Source organism: Colletotrichum higginsianum, chromosome 5 (genome assembly GCF_001672515.1).
Source record: "Colletotrichum higginsianum IMI 349063 chromosome 5, whole genome shotgun sequence".
In the NCBI taxonomy this organism is placed as follows: Eukaryota; Fungi; Ascomycota; class Sordariomycetes; order Glomerellales; family Glomerellaceae; genus Colletotrichum; species Colletotrichum higginsianum.
In genome coordinates, this window is record NC_030958.1 from 1,027,200 (window position 1) to 1,042,629 (window position 15,430).

At 54.4% G+C, this 15,430-nt stretch overlaps 5 protein-coding genes across 5 annotated transcripts; 2 read left to right on the forward strand and 3 right to left on the reverse strand.

Moving 5' to 3' along the window:
- Positions 1-3,224: 3,224 nt before the first annotated feature.
- On the reverse strand, positions 3,225-3,789 carry CH63R_07242 (uncharacterized protein; the record flags this gene model as incomplete). The annotated part of the gene is made up of 4 exons (XM_018302217.1): positions 3,225-3,278; positions 3,346-3,393; positions 3,467-3,671; positions 3,746-3,789. The coding sequence occupies 4 exons, from the start codon at positions 3,787-3,789 to the stop codon at positions 3,225-3,227; spliced, it is 351 nt and encodes a 116-aa protein (XP_018156995.1).
- A 960-nt stretch (positions 3,790-4,749) lies between these two features.
- CH63R_07243 (uncharacterized protein) lies at positions 4,750-5,614 on the forward strand (the record flags this gene model as incomplete). The annotated part of the gene is made up of 2 exons (XM_018302218.1): positions 4,750-4,906; positions 4,965-5,614. 2 exons carry the CDS (start codon positions 4,750-4,752, stop codon positions 5,612-5,614), a joined length of 807 nt encoding a protein of 268 aa, XP_018156996.1.
- A 1,277-nt stretch (positions 5,615-6,891) lies between these two features.
- CH63R_07244 (Short chain dehydrogenase reductase family protein) lies at positions 6,892-8,009 on the reverse strand (the record flags this gene model as incomplete). Its single annotated transcript, XM_018302219.1, has 2 exons — positions 6,892-7,544; positions 7,649-8,009. 2 exons carry the CDS (start codon positions 8,007-8,009, stop codon positions 6,892-6,894), a joined length of 1,014 nt encoding a protein of 337 aa, XP_018156997.1.
- A 3,356-nt stretch (positions 8,010-11,365) lies between these two features.
- Positions 11,366-11,911, reverse strand: CH63R_07245 (uncharacterized protein; the record flags this gene model as incomplete). The annotated part of the gene is made up of 1 exon (XM_018302220.1): positions 11,366-11,911. The coding sequence occupies one exon, from the start codon at positions 11,909-11,911 to the stop codon at positions 11,366-11,368; it is 546 nt and encodes a 181-aa protein (XP_018156998.1).
- Positions 11,912-13,165: 1,254 nt separating this feature from the next.
- CH63R_07246 (Tat pathway signal sequence) lies at positions 13,166-14,397 on the forward strand (the record flags this gene model as incomplete). Its single annotated transcript, XM_018302221.1, has 3 exons — positions 13,166-13,309; positions 13,371-14,053; positions 14,109-14,397. 3 exons carry the CDS (start codon positions 13,166-13,168, stop codon positions 14,395-14,397), a joined length of 1,116 nt encoding a protein of 371 aa, XP_018156999.1.
- Between the last annotated feature and the right edge of the window lie 1,033 nt (positions 14,398-15,430).

A 15,430-nucleotide genomic window follows, 5' to 3' on the forward strand; every position in this document is an offset into this window, starting at 1 on the left:
TACCGGACCAGAACGGGAGAGTCAGGGTTGTCGAGCCGAGACTCATTGTGCCGGTCAAGACCGGAGCGTTTTTCTCTCTCTCTCTCTCTCTCTTCATCCCAGCACTTTGCTCTGAATTCGAAAGAGTGGCTACATGACAGTGCCCTGCGTCCTGATTTAGGCAGCCGTTTGTCGAGTAATTTATTCATCCTTGCAGCGGTGCCAACACTGGCACCGTACTCTGTACGTGACGGCGTTCACGTCCAGTAAGATGTGACGAACCAACCCCCACGTGGAAGCTTGTGCGACGAAGGCCTCCATGAGGCAAAGTCTCTTAAGCTTAGTGACGCCAATCAAACTCGAAAAACCCAAGATACCGAATAGCGCAAACACGCTCACACACAATCCAATATTCTGGGTGATGGCCATATTCATGGGATGATCGCAACTTCCACGCCCGTAATGACCCTGCAAGGGACCGGACCATTGCAATCTTCCTCCTGATTCGTGGCGCCTGCGCCCACATCCCGCGACCAATCGGCGTAAATCTGCTCTCGCCCACAGGGCCTCCCTATCGGTAACAAGAAAGCTGATTTAATGGCACTTCACTCTGTGTCTCCCCGGGCAAATGTAAAGTGGAACGTGTTCCATCGAGAACCTCTACTCAGGGGGGTTTCCAGGCTGGGAAAAGCTTATGTATGAGTTTAAATTAAGGTTACATTTCAATTGATGACTGGTGCCGTGTATCCTGAGCGCCCACTCCAAAAGGCGTGAGGCGAAGCTTTCTTTGTCTTATCAGCAGCAGCAGGCAACGGGAAATCATACCTCCGACGTTGCACGTCCCGATTTCTATCCCTTACAAACTTGCTCATCAAAGTCCACATGTAAGTGCGTACCAGGTAGATTATTAAACATCACCGCAAGGCAATATTTTCTGTTCTTAGCCATATTCTTGGTTGGCTTTCACCTCGGCTCGTCCCAAGCTCCTATTTCTGCGCATAGACTTTCATTCATAGACCTCAGCCAATGGTTCGCCCACATGGACGGACACTTCGCTCATACCGCTTCCCTCTCAAACACCCAGCACCCTGGATACTGGCATAGTAGCTTGGTCCGGGCCAATCTTTGATGCGGCTCCCGGCCCGCAGGAGTCTTCAGTCGCCTTACCCACTCTATTTTATCAGATATGATGCCCTGAGTCAAGCTGAGATCCGATGTTAGGAAAGGCTGCTGTTCCGCAGCCCCCACGGAAGTTTTCGCCGGATCCACTGGCGCAGAGCTTGAATCAATCAGACTCATCGAACATTCCGGGTAGCATGACTCAGAATCGACTGAGGCTGTTAGCACCCAGTTCCCGTCACCTTAGGCAAGGGGTTGTCCCCTTGTCGTGGATCGCCGACGCCTTAGCAGTCTGACTCAACGCCCTTGACCGGCCCCGCGAATGTAGCCAATGTCTCTAGACCCAAAGTTGTCAGCTGGCTGTTTGGTCACTTGCTTGGTTGATCTCGAAGACAGGTGGGGCTTGGGGGCTCGAAGAAGATCATTTCCGATTACAATGCTTGAGCTTTGGGCATATCACCGCCCCTTTTGTCATTCCACCAATTGCATGGCTGGTTTGCTCCGGTCAAGCAGAGCAGTCAAGCTTCGGGAGCTTTGCTCCAGCTCCAAATAATCGGACTCGGGCTGCAATTGTCGGACTCGGGCTCGGGAGGAAGCCCTTTCTCTCATAGAAACGAAACCGCATGCGATCACTGTGGAAGGATCAGCCAACAAGAGAGTCACCGCACAGCTTGCCCCTCCCGTTGCGCAGCATGCGGTGTGTTTATCCGAGTTGCTGTCTTCGGACGGGATCGCTGGACTTTGGCCTCTAAGCAATTTTGGTGATGCGCACATGTGACCCAGCGCAAACTGTAGTGGACACTGTACTGCTTCTAGATGGCAGAAAGACACCTCAGACTCCATCCCACACCCGTCAATGGACCTTGTCCGGACTTTATCAGACCGCGAAAGTCGCCGGTGGCCGGGTTCTCTCACCACGAGCTCAGCTCCTACTTGCACGTGCCGACTCGAGTCAAGCTTCCATTCGGTCAAGTTCCTTCATTTGTCCAAGAGAAAGAAAAGCCATCCCCTCTACAAATCATACAATATCGAGCTTTTGCCTGCCCAGCGGGTTCTCCCATGTAATGGCATTGGTTCTGTAATCCGCATCGACGCCAACTGATCCATGTTTGAGGCAATGTATTAGCCGGACCAGTGGTTTCCCTCAAGGTTGCCGCCCATTTTAGCATCGTCCCGGGGATCGGCTTGCAGCGACAGCACACTGTCTAATCTGCAGCCCCATTCAAGTAGGTATAAGCTTACAAGCATAAACTCGTACTTTGACAAGCCATCCCAAGTCTTCACAAGTGGCTAGAAGCAAATACGAAAAGTCTGGGGGGGACCCTGGTATTTCTACTGGACCCCCTTAACGGAAACTAGGATCGCACAGGTCGAGTACCAGCTCTTACGCCCGTTGCGCTGCGAATGACTAGTAATTACATGTCGATCGGCAGAATTCTCGCCGAAACACTATAGAATGCCGGGGCCTGGTTGCCTGTGTCCCGTAGTCGGTTTCATCGCCCGATGTCGCAACCGGCAAAAAGCTTGTCCTGTCGAGAGGCTCGTCTGAGGGGTCTGCCCGGGTAGGATTGCGAGACCAAGCCGTTTCCCCCATACACAATCCGAATTTTGGGGGCTTGGCTGACAGCTCTTGGCAGCAGGGCCTACATGCAAGTCGGTGTGCCATTATGTCAGTGTTAGCGGCAAAAGTCGACGACAAGTCATGGATAGGTGAAGGTGACTGTTTTGAAATCCAGTCCTATGAGTGCGTGTATCAACACAAAAAAAATGTTCACAAGAAGGAAGAAAGGCAGCAAGGTTGAGCTCGGGGAAGAGGGTCTGGGTAGGATGAAGCATAGTGTCAATGGGAGACAGAGCTTGCGCTTCCCTTTTGGCTTTCTTGTCCCGCGCGGTAGATCAACGTTGTGGAGTAAACACAAACAAGAACAACCTTTGGCTCGTGCAGTTCGGCACGAGGGAGAAAAAAAAACAAAGTTGCAGGTTATTATGCAGGCAGATCTTATTTGACGGTTTTACACACACAAATATCTACATTGGAAGATAATCCCATCCTCGTTATTACACTGTTTCGGGTATGCAGCATTTCCTGGCCATAGACCTGGCGACTCCCACGCCGTTCCCACAACTCAGTTGGCCTCGGAGCCCTGCGCACCGCACTTCTTCTCGCAGTAGTAGTTCATCTGAAAAGACCAACAGAGTCAGCATCCCGTGGTCAATAAGCAAAGCATCGAGATGCGGGTGACGTACCTCATCACCACCAATGTGCCAGCCATTGGAATTGCACTGAAGGCCATCCTAGTTATTCAAAGTTAGCTCGGCCTTCCTGGCCAACATTTCATTCCAAATAAAGGCTGTGTGTGAGGCGTACAAAAGTGCAGTCGGGGCACTTGTCCCACTGGTTGTTGCCGGTGTTGCGGTTCTTGTAGTAGTTGCAGGCGCACTTGGTCGCATCAGGGAGAATCTCGTAGTCCTTGTACGATCCGTAGGTGATGCCCCACGGCGTTCCGTTGCCAGTGCTGCCGTACTTCCTGGCTGTGACGCAGACAGCAGAGCTGTGCAGCTTGGCGACGGCACTGGTGTCACTCGTCAGCATACTGACAACAAACGCCAGGAGTTCTGTATCGCTTGAGGGGGCAAACAAACGTACACGCCGGTCATGACCGCAAGAGAGATGATAGTGGTGATCTGCATGTTGACTTCGGATTTCTTGTGTCAAAACGTGTGAGCAAAAAAAGGATTGTGAGAATACAGAGAAAGAATGAGGAAGCAGAGTTGATCGAATCTTTGCTAGATGTGCAACGAGGTTTTGATTTTCGAGAAAGGAGTCAACTGGGGGTTAAAGTACACAAGACAATTGTAGCAGTCACCCGAAGGATGATAGCTTGAAGCAATCACCACTCGCCTTATCTTTTTCCTCTGCTGTTTTCTTCTCACTTGAAGACGGCTAATCTATTGAAAGCAGACTATTGAAATGCATTACTCGATCACCCGCAAGGTCGAATTTGATAATCTTTTCCCCCTTTGGCGCCACAGAACTTCATTCTGTTCCTTGATCAAAACATGGTCCATACGAGATGTCGTCTAACGTTCGATACCCTCCCGGCTGGCGGTTCGTTGGCTGCTGAGTCGCGTGATATGGGGGCTGCCATGCTCAATCAAGAAGGTCGCCACTCCGCTGTGATCTCGACAACTACCGTCGATGGTCACGAGTTGGTTAGTTACCCAGTCAGATAATCAGGAGACTGCACGATGGCACATGGGTCTGGGTTCTGGAAGGGTTCCGACTCCGGGAACACACATGAGCGGCCCCACCATCTACATTGGTGTGCTAATGACTCGCCATGTCGTTACTGGACCCGTCTTCATGGGTGTGCTTGAGATGACTTCACGCATTCGGATGAACCTGTCCATCGCTGTAGATGAGATGGTTCTGGCCCTGGGCGAGCATGACCGCAATTGGAGAACGAGTTGGCAGATCAAGACGACATCCTACGACGGCCTCGAAACTGGATTCTCATGTATAAAGTCTCTCCTAAACTCCCACAGCTTGACAACTATTCCTCACCCCTCATCCTCCGTCTCTCATTCCTCATCAGCTCAACGCCTCAGTACTCTCATTCTCAGTAATCTCGGTCTTTCTCTTTTTACAAGATGGTTTCTGCACGCTTCATCGCCGTTCTTGCGGCTGCCGCCACGGCCGTCAGCGCTGCCCCGATTGTCGACCTCGAGCTGCCCACCAACATCACCGAGGCTGCCGACCGTGATCTCCGCAACGGCGAGATGGTCGTATTCGGAGCTGAGGGCCGTTGTAAGTACGCCTTCCCCAGGAATTCAGGGGTGTTACTGACGTTGCGACTCTTCTCCAGCCCACATCATCACCGAGGACACCTGGTCTCTTCTCCTCAAGACCATGGACATCCTGCCCGAGCCTCCTGCCGTCGACGAGGAGTGGCTCAAGGCCGCCGAGAGCCTCACCGAGATCCCCGTCAACGTCACCGAGGGAGCCCTTGACAAGCGCGACTGCAACAGCAACTACCAGACCGTCGTCGACCGCACGGAGCGCTTCGTCGACTGGGACGTGCAGATGTCCCCCGTCGTCATCGGCGCCGGCAGCAAGGGCATTGACATCACCATTTCCAAGTCCTACTCCGTCGCCAACACGGTCCAGGTCAGCGCTGGCATCGACCTGACCCTCATCAAGGACCGCCTCAAGAGCAGCCTGGGCGTCAACTACTCCCGCACCTGGACCACCACCCAGGGCTACCTCATCCGCGGAACCGTCGACAATGGCTACACCGGCGTTGTCATCACCCGCCCCTGGACCAACCGCCGCTACGGACGCACTTTCCAGGGATGCGTTGGCAGCCTTCGCCAGACCGGCACCTTCATGGCCGATTCCCACGAAGATGGCTCCTACGAGGGTGTTTCTTGGGTTGGTGGCGCCATCACCGCCTGCATCAAGAAGCAGAGCTCCATCCCTCTGACCCGCTGCAACGGATCCGGCGCTTTCCGCTAAATGTGACGTCGTGCCGGGAGACAGGCCGCGCGATGTTTCGAAAGACATCGAGGTTGCGCATCTTACGCGCGATCGGCAGCCCGTCTCTTGGAAAGATGGGGTTGAAAGCACATCAAGCATCCTTTTCAATCTTCGATAATCTTTTTTCTACTACATAGCTACGTTTTTCAGGGGAGGGGAGGCAGCATCATGCTACAACAGCTGTCTGAGGTTTAATAAACGAGGATTGTCCGCATTACGGTGCCAATAGTCATTCATCGCCGTTGTGACTACGTCAATCTGCTTGCACGAGTGTTTATCTACATGCTCCTTTACCTATTCGCCTTTCATCTCCAGACTTACTACCATTGTTCCTTTCTCGTCTCAAATGATGTTCCTCCATACACGTTCAACCTATCGATTGAGCTTTACGTCAAAAAGTAACTACTTAGCCAAACTAGCTTGTATGGAGTACCCTTTGACGCATTTTCTATCCTAGCTTAGAAAGAGGGGCGTTTTACTTCAGATACTGTTGATGACGGATATTTTAGTTACTCACCGCTAAACTAAAGTTATTGTGGTCAACTTATGTTTTGACATCCTGGTCGATAGCTCTATTACCATTAGGTTCAGAACAACTAAACCAAAAAGCTAGTCAAACTTACAGTTGCAAGGGCCATCAAGAGTCATAAGCCCACGGAAACTTGTCGAGTTCTCAACTTTTCTGATGCTCATTACTAAAATCATCTACTGAAAGGATCAGCGTGTCTGCATCGCACTGACATCTACATATAGAGAGCCCCCTTACTCGCCCGGCGTCCCCTTTCAACTCTGGGAAAAGGCTTGTCTGACATGAGGGATTCTCTTCCGACCCTCGAGAGAACCCGGTTACCAGGTTTCTTGGGCCTGTGAGTCTTCTGGCGATCCAGGATTTCAGCGGTACGCTACAATTTGCCGAAGTCACGTTGAAAGTTGGTGAGACTGTTGCAGATCGATAACCCCCGACACCACTTTCCGAAATGTCCAGCATGGTCGACATCGTAGATAAGCATGTCCCATGACATGGGCCCCCCACTCGCCGGGCCGCGAGTATGTCTCACGTCCACAATACCCAGCAATGCAGTGTTAGAGCACGGGGTACTAGCCTTGACAGAAAATGAGTGTCACAAAACGCGGAAGGCGGTGCTGCGAGAAGCGAGGTCCGGTTGACGGCCAGATGTGGCCGATAAGGAATGGAACGCTGCACTATCGATCAAAGGAACCAAAGAAAAACATCAACAGGTAGAGGTCTCGAGCCTTCACAAGTACGGCCCCAGGATCTCCATCGTCTTCTCCCAAACGCGCCCTTGCGCCTCCCGCTTCAACCCTTTCAAAATCTCCCGTTTCTCGGAAACCTCGCACTTGTGATTCAGCAAGAACATGCCCCTCTTCCCCTCCTCCCCCCTCGTGTTCCTCCCTCCCTCCCCCTCCTCCCGGATTCTGGGCCCGCTGCCTCCGATCTCCCCACTCGTGGCATTGTAAACATGCCTCTCTCCGGCCTCCTTCTCATCGAACCCCATGAACAGGAACACCGGCCTCATCAGGTTAGTCCACGGCATCGGCGACCAGGTCGTCGGGACGTGGTACCGCGCCATGTTTCCCGTGTCTACGGCGCCGGGCCAGTTGTGCACGAACGTGACACTCCCGTTGCCGGGCTCCGACGCCAGCCGGTCGAGGAAAAGCGTGTTCATAACGGCCATGTGCGTCTGCGTTCGCATGGCGCCAAAGTTTCCCGGTTTCTCGAGGTTGAGGTCGTCGGAGAGGAAGCCCCTGGCCGAGAGCATGCTGCCAGCGAGCACGGTCAGCACGCGCGGGGCGGGGGCTGCGCGGAGGAGAGGGAGGAGATGCAGCGTGAAGAGCATGCGGCCGTAGTACTCTAGGGTGTGGGTGACGTCCAATCCTTCTGTAGTGTCTGGTTTCGAGAGCGTGTCAGCATCACCGTCGCCAGTCCAACGCGGTAGACTAGGGGGTGTATGTTTATGTGGACTGTGTGTATTGGGGGGAGCGATTTCTTACTGTCTCTTCCGCCAAAGGGGGCATATCCCGCCGTCAGGCAGAGGAAGTCGAGCCGTGGCTCCTTGGCCTTGACCAGCTCACAGATGCGCTTCGTCTCGGAGAGGAGCGAAATCTCTCCTTCGATCCAGATGAGCTCGGCCGACGGGTTTTTCTGGCGCAGGTCCTCGAGCAGCGGTCTCATGGCGGGCTCGGTCGCCTTGCGGCCGACGACATACGCCTTGACAGGAAATCCGAGTGAGACAAGCTCGACGAGTGTGAGCTTGCCGATTCCTGACGTCCCGCCAACGAACAAGACGGTCCGCGGTGTTGTTTCCACTGTGAGTTGGGCATTGGACTGCCGTACTTGGGCGGCGGTGACCATGTTAGCTAGGGAAAAGGAGATTCAAAGAAGAAGGATGAGGTAGACGGCTTGTGATTGTCTCGTTGTTATCGTGGATAAAACACTCTGAGGCGGAAGCATCAGTTTCCAACGACCTCGAATCAACATCACTTTATAGGCAATGGGGGTGGTGTCGTATGGTCTCGGACAACCTCGCATTCTCAGAATGGTTAGATTGGCTTACTCGTAGGGCCGCATGCGCTAGTGGAAATCGGAATCCTTCGGTCTGTCCAATGCGCGTTGGAGAACCGTCAATGATGACTGCTTGATAATGGGTTTGTTTCCTTGTCCTCCGTATCGAGAACAGACGACACCTCGCATTCCCAATTCGGTATCCGAAAGCCCCATTCCAGGCCGGCGCCGGCGCTTGCGCTATCGGCCAACGGCCCCACCTGGACCAAGCCGGTGGAGACTTGGTCTTGTTGAGAGAGTGCGAGCCTGGAAATTATTTACCTACCTAACTACCTACCTACCAACCATGAAAGTTTACGAGTCGGCGGGTTTAGATACACTGTGAAGTGGTTCTCAGGGGAAAGTCATTCGCCCAAGGTCTCACAAAAACCTCAGCATGCTCTTCTCTGTCCGACTAATCAGTCTTGCTAGCCAAAAAAAAAAGTCAACGTTTCATGATACGGGGCGTGGGGGGCGCGGTCGGAGTGCATCGGTAGGGTAGACGTTTCAACCAGTCGATCATGATGGAAAACCACGTCGGTGAAGGCCATAATTCTCGATGGCGATGATGCGATGACATGACGGACTGTCCAGTTTAGAAAATGCCAATCTCCAGCCACGGTGACGAAATCGCCGTTTTTGCCTGCCAATAAAGTGCATGTTTTCTTTCCCAGGGCAAATCTCAAAGTCTTCATTTGCGCTTAGGGTCTGGGCAGAAGCTTATTCTGCTCGGTTTTCCTCGGCGCACAAGAAGCTTGCACTAGCGAGCGGAGAAGCCACGGCGGGACAAGCAGCCAAGCGCCAAGCAATGCAGGGCTCAATGGAACGTAAAGACGTCCAAAATGCAACCTGAAAAGGGACAATGGTCAACTCTCTGCCTTGTAAAGGGCTTGGGCGTATCTTGCAAGGATGAAGAACCAGCCTGGCACAATGCGGAGAAGGTCTTTGGGTACAACACATGCCGTCGACCTGCGACCGCCTGATGGATTCCGGTAGGAGAATGGTAGCGAAAATCTTCGAGCAATCCTCGCATAGTTTGGAAATAAATGGCGGTCGGATAAGTGGTAAGATGTCATGGGTTTACGAGATGTGAAGAAGAATGCCCAACCGAGTCCGGTCAAACTGGTCGTAAGCAATAGGTCGAGAGTGGTATCCACCAACAAAGGCCTTCTTTCCTCAGGAGTTGGCCATTCGACATGGTGGTATACGGCCATGGAACCCTCTGCCAGGAAGATAAGTGGTCGTTTGTTTCCACTTCATTCTGGCTCAATTGAGCGATGTCTGCCATACTGGGTTCTGTGATTCCGGTTCCAAGTAGACAGCACTTACGCAAGTGGCAAGATGTGTTATAGACGCCATGCCGTTCGTCCTTGATTGACCTGCGTTGTGGACATTGCTGATCTCGCGGAAGCTGGACGAACCGAGTGATAAGCCGACATGATGAGAGGTGCTGACGAAAAATGAGGTGAGGTTGGCTTGGCTCACGCTCGCTGGCTGCTATTCACGCGGTTTATGCATTGCAAGGGACTGGTTAGAAACCTAGGAAGAAGGTATAGGTGGCGACTGCTTGGCTTCCAGGACGACATTCAGTAATCGCCAAGACTGCTGTGATGGCCAAAACCGTCGGTAGCTATGGTGGCAGGCGTCGCATTCATATTAGCCTCGCTCAAGAGCGATGGAGCCTGTAAAGTCTGGGCAACTTGGCAAGTCGTCGGCAGAGGCGTGCGTGCCAAACAAATGGCAAAAGCGAACGACATCGCAGCTTGTGTATGGTCAGTTCGTTTCGCGCCGAGCCTTAAGTACCGGTCATCGACTGATCGAAGCAAAGAAGACGTCAGGGGTCGGCAGCTAAAAGGCGGTTGATCCAGTGCCCGCTGCGAAGGATTGAAACTGGGCCGGGCCTTCGAGTCGGAAAGATGGCGTGAGGTTCAGCGTCAATATCTTGGGCAACGCCTCTCGAGGTCCCATGTCGTCAATATTTTGGTTGCGGTTACAGGCAGACGCTGGGACTTGGCAAGATGAAGGGGTGGCGCCTGACGTTTGGAGCGCGCCAAGGAGCTTCAGATGAGATAAGGGCAGGCGGTGCCGATGGGGAGGCCGAGACGATGATGAGGCCGAGACGATGGGGAGGACAAGCTGAGCAGGGGAGAGCGCGTTAAGACTCGAGAAGGAAGGGGTATGGCTGACGGACGAAGCGTGGCGAGACGTGTTGACGGACGATGAGTGGAGTATGGCCTGGAGGGAGGAGGGGGACGGCAGAAGGAGGTGGAGAGACAGGACGTTGCTTGGAGGCCAAGCGTAATGTTACCCAAATGTCGTCGTCGGAAACGAAGATTGGGCATAGGCGACGGACTCGGAAGCGGAGGCTTGTCGCAGGCCCCGGCTTGCTTGCGAAGCGTGAGACGCGCCCAGAGGAAATCAGGAGGTGCGAGACTTGGCGAGCGCGCGGCCAGCAGGCGGCTGCTGAGCAGCAAATGCTTTGCAGGCTATAGCGGGTTGAAGGCCCTATAGTTTACCCAGGTAGGCAGGTATGTGCCTACCTAGGTGGGAAAGGCACCTAGCTGTAGGAGAAGATTAGGCGAGTGATTGGCGGCAAGACAGGGAATAGGCTGGCAGTGTTCCCGCCTAAATGGTACGCTACGATTGCCGCACAGCGTGTGTGGGCTTCATCCTACGATGGGGCACCACCTGACAGCTTCGCCCTTCGTCACCAGGCCGGCCGCCGGCTGCTCTTCTTCCTCAGGAGTTAGCCTCCCCTCCCCAATGTCAACCGTCAACTGTCATCCACGTCTCCTCCCCGGCTCCCATGTCGTCTTGTTTGACGGCCGTGAGTTGCGATTCCCATCTCATAAGCATCTCCTGCCGGCGCAGTCCTCGGTTTGACTTGGCGGCCATTCTAGCTCTTGGCCCTGCAAAAATCAGCTGTTTTCCCCCCTCTTTTTCTTTCGCCCGTCCTTCCTTCCTGTCATCCCATCCCTTCTCACATCCATCCCCGCGGGACCCAACCTATCTCCAGTTTTTGCGCGTCTGTCAACCCTCTTGCCGGGCTCGTTCGTCAGTCATCCTGTGGCTTGGCCGCGCACGCAGCACACTCACACACACACACCAAGAGGGCTTCCAAACTGTGGTACGTGCCTCAGCTTCCTTGCCTCACATGTCCCATCTCGCTATTCGACCTCTGCGAGTCTGACCTGCCGCGGTCTGGAACTGGCTGCTTCGCGCCCCATGCGTCGCCGTCTCAGCACGCGACAATGGCTGCCAAAACCGGGCCGGAGAAGGCTGCCGGCCCCTGTGTCGTCCGAACAGAGTCCTGTGGCTTTCGAGAGGGCAGGCCCAGGCCTCTGGCTGGTCGTGACGGTCGTGCTGGTGCTGGTGCTGGTGCAGATGCAGTGGAGTGGTGCATGCCTTAAAGCGGGATAAGGTTTGGGGCGCTGCCAATGGCCGATAAGGTTCTTCCCAGTGCCTGCCGCATCCCTGACTTGCGCCTGCCATCTGGTGCTTCGGTCGTTCCTTCTTGGTGTTGGTCTGTCTGTCTCTGCCACGCGTAGGAGCACCGAGGGGTCGTCGGTTTGTCTGTCTCCGCTGCTCCACTCTCCACTTTCCACTGCAAAGGAAGGTTGGCCTGAAGGTCGAAGTTGCTGCCGAGACAGGCATCGCACCTTCCACCTCTTCTTCACATCTCTAACGCCCTCCCTTGTCGCCCAGCCTGGCATGGGAAGAGGCCAGCAAGACGAGGCATGGGCACGTGGTTCGGGGTACGTACTTCCCACCTTCCTCCCCTCCCTCTGACCATACCTCTCTCTGCCACCGCTACCTTCCGTTTTCGCGGTCTTGGGGAGCGCCTAGAGCCTCATTTCTTGGTCCTCGTCTTGGACTGCATATTTCTCCGATCTTCCATCAACGGACGCTTGTCTTGCGCCGTCGATCATTCCAAATGCTTGCTTTTAGTCATTCCATCATCCCGTCGTCTGGAAACTCATCATCGTCACCGCACCATCCAAGGTCCTTATTGATGTAGAACGGCCGGACGATCGTCTCAACAAGGCAAGAAAATGATGGGCCAAATCTCGGCTTTGGAACGGCGCAACATCTCCGTCCGAACCGGCCCTTCACTCGACCCGTCACATTGAGACCCGTGGGACGCTCGCCGCAAGGATGCTCTTCTACACTCGTCGATGTGGCCAAGCACTGGACCGACAAAGTGGCCATATTCCCCACACCCCGTCCAACGCTCCGGAGCCTGCCAGTTTCACCCTGGCGACGCACTCCCATCCTGTCATCGCGACAAGGGTGTCGACTCTGCGAGAGAACGGAAGACCGGGGGAGAGAACCCTCTGCGTGATTCGTCTGGACGCCCAACCCCAGTCAACATTCCTGATGGCATGCGGTCGCATCGGATGGAGAAGTCTGAATGCGGCCCCCGTTGTTGCGCCAGAAACACGCTTGCGATACCATGGGAAACGGAGGCGCTCATCCCCAAACACAGGGAACCCCTCAATCTTCCTTGCCAGCTCCCTCTTTTTCTTGCTTCTGAGCTTCCCCGTGCTCACAACAACCCTGGACGAAGCGTCCGCCAAGAACCTCACCATGTTACCGTGTTCGCTGCCCATCCGCTCCGTCCATCTTTGCATGGGTTTCAGGGTCATGATGCTATTCTTGGACTATCCAGGTCGATCATCACGGTGGCCAGCCCTCGAATGCCGTCTGTCAGGACCAAACTATATAGACATCGTGCCATCGTGACACAAAAACGTCTTCTTCTCGGTACATCTCGTTTCTTTCCATCATCAACTTTATCTGTCCTTTCTTCACCCTTTACTTACTTTCTCATTCGTTTCTTCCCCTAGTGGGCTGGTCATACCTACTTTCTTATTTTATTTTTTTCAATAATCCGCTTCCATTCTAGCTCTACTTCGATCTCTTGTAGGCCCCCTCACGTGCTGGTCCCGTAACCTACCTTCATCACTATGGCCTCCCGCATCTTTACTGCCGGCCTTTTTGCCGCATCCATCTCTCAGGTCCTTGCCTCGTGCGCCTACGGAACTCACCTCGACCCCCGTGCTGAGGGAGGAAAGGTCAAGGTCAACACCTTCGCCTACACTGGTAGTAATGTGAGTTGACACAGCGTTCGACTCTCGCCAAGCACCCCCGAAGACTAACATGGCTTGCTAGGGTCCTTTGAACTGGGTTGCTCTGGACACTACCGCCAATACTCTTTGCGCCACGGGAACCACCCAGTCCCCCATCGACATGGTCGCCGGCTCCTTCAATGTTCTCCCCGGCAACTCCATCAACCTTGAAATCCCCGACATGGCCGAGGGAACCGAGTTTGAGAACCTCGGGACCACGGTTGAGGTTATCGCTAAGGGCGGGTCGATGCAGGTCGGCGGCAGCAACTTTACCCTGCAGCAGTTCCACTTCCACTTGCCCAGCGAGCATCTCGATGCCGGGAAGAGCATGGCCATGGAGATGCACATGGTTTTCGAGGGCGCCAACCAGGAGATTGCCGTCATCGGTACTTACATCGACCTGGAGCCGGGTGCCGGCGCCGGTGCCGGTGCCGGTGCTGCTGCCCCCGAAGCCCCTCCTGCCGAGGCCCCTGCCGGAGGGAACGCCACCGCCGAACGTCGTAGCAAGCTGTCCCGCCGCGCCGCCGCTGGCTCCGCCGCTGAGGCTCCCAAGGCCATTCCCGTCATGGGATCCACGCCCGTCACGGCCGAGGCTGCTTCGTCCAACTTGCTCGAGACGGTTTTTTCTTCCCTCGATGCCATCAAGGAGCCCGGAACGGTCACCAAGACTGGCGCGCTGAACATGCAGGAGGTCGTCAGCCTGCTCTCGGCCGGCAGCTTCCAGAGGTAAGATAGGCGTTTCAACCCCTTGTAAAGCACCGCCTCTAACAGTCATTTCTAGTTACATGGGCTCCCTTACCACTCCTCCCTGCAGTGAGGGCGTTCAGTGGCTCGTCTCAACCCAGCGTCTCATGGTCCAGCCTCAGACCTTTACCGCCGTCCGCGACGTCATTGGCTTCAACTCCCGCTTTCCTCAGAACACTCTCGGCCAGGAAAATATTCTCCAAGTAGCCCAGAAGAGCATCGCCAGCGCCAACATTGCTGGTGCTCCTGCTGCTCCCGCGCCCGCCGCACCTGCCGCCGAGGCTCCCAAGGAGGCCGCTGCCGCCCCGGCTGCTGGACACGCATGAATCGCCACACACGAGGGGCGGCGACAGCGGCATACGGCGCGTCGGGACGGAAATCTGGGACTTTCTCAACGCAGAGGGAGAACCAGAGCATGCGACGATGCTTGATGCCTGTTTTGAGACCAACTGTACCATGGTGTCATGCAAGTCGATGGATCAAGAGAAGGCTTAGAAGAAAGAAAATCCCAGGTGCAGCATGTGTGTGCAATTGAGGCAGGATCACGATAACGCCAGCCAGACGCGCCTATCTATGTCTACAAACTGGACTAATTGACGAATAGTTTGTACCTGGGCAATTTCCTTTCTCTAATCTGCCCATTGGCTACCTGGGTTGACATGTACTCATTGAAGGCTGTCTTTTGACCGTTGATCTTCCATTTGGCAAGTGGGGAGGGACGATTGAGGGATGACACGAATTATTGTGCAATCATGTTGACGGAGGCTCGGTGCGGGTTTGTGGGGGAGATACCACGGGACACCAAAGTCCCAAAGCATTGCATTCCATTGAGTCAGGCTAGATAATAATCATACGATTAAGATGAGCAGCTGTGCACTATTCTGTAGGGTCGGCAAGTCGACAGCAACGGAGCAAAAGTATACGCGATTCAGCCCGGAGGCTACGCCGTTCAATCTCCGAGACAACCCTCAAAAATTGGTGTCGAAGGAAAAGACCGAGATGGGACAAGACAACAACTACGGGTTTCTGGGATGCGAATGTGAGTAAGACAACTTGACCAAGACGGGCGACGTTTGGCCAAGATACCAAGACGATCCAAATAGAAGCGGGATGTGCGTTTCCACCCCTCACATGTTGAACTCTTGGTGGAAAATCAGGACATGTTCTCTTCGAAAAAAGTCTCCGGAGGGCTTGGTATACTCACGAGTCCTTTCTTGGCGGCTCTTTTTGCCCTGCAGTTATTGCTCAACGGCCCATGCTTCAACTTGTGACAGGGAGTGGCATGGCAGGTGTGTGTTGCGCCGTGTGAGGCCCCGCGAGTCGTGGACTCGTTGCGGCGGGGATGGGCGAGCATGCCGG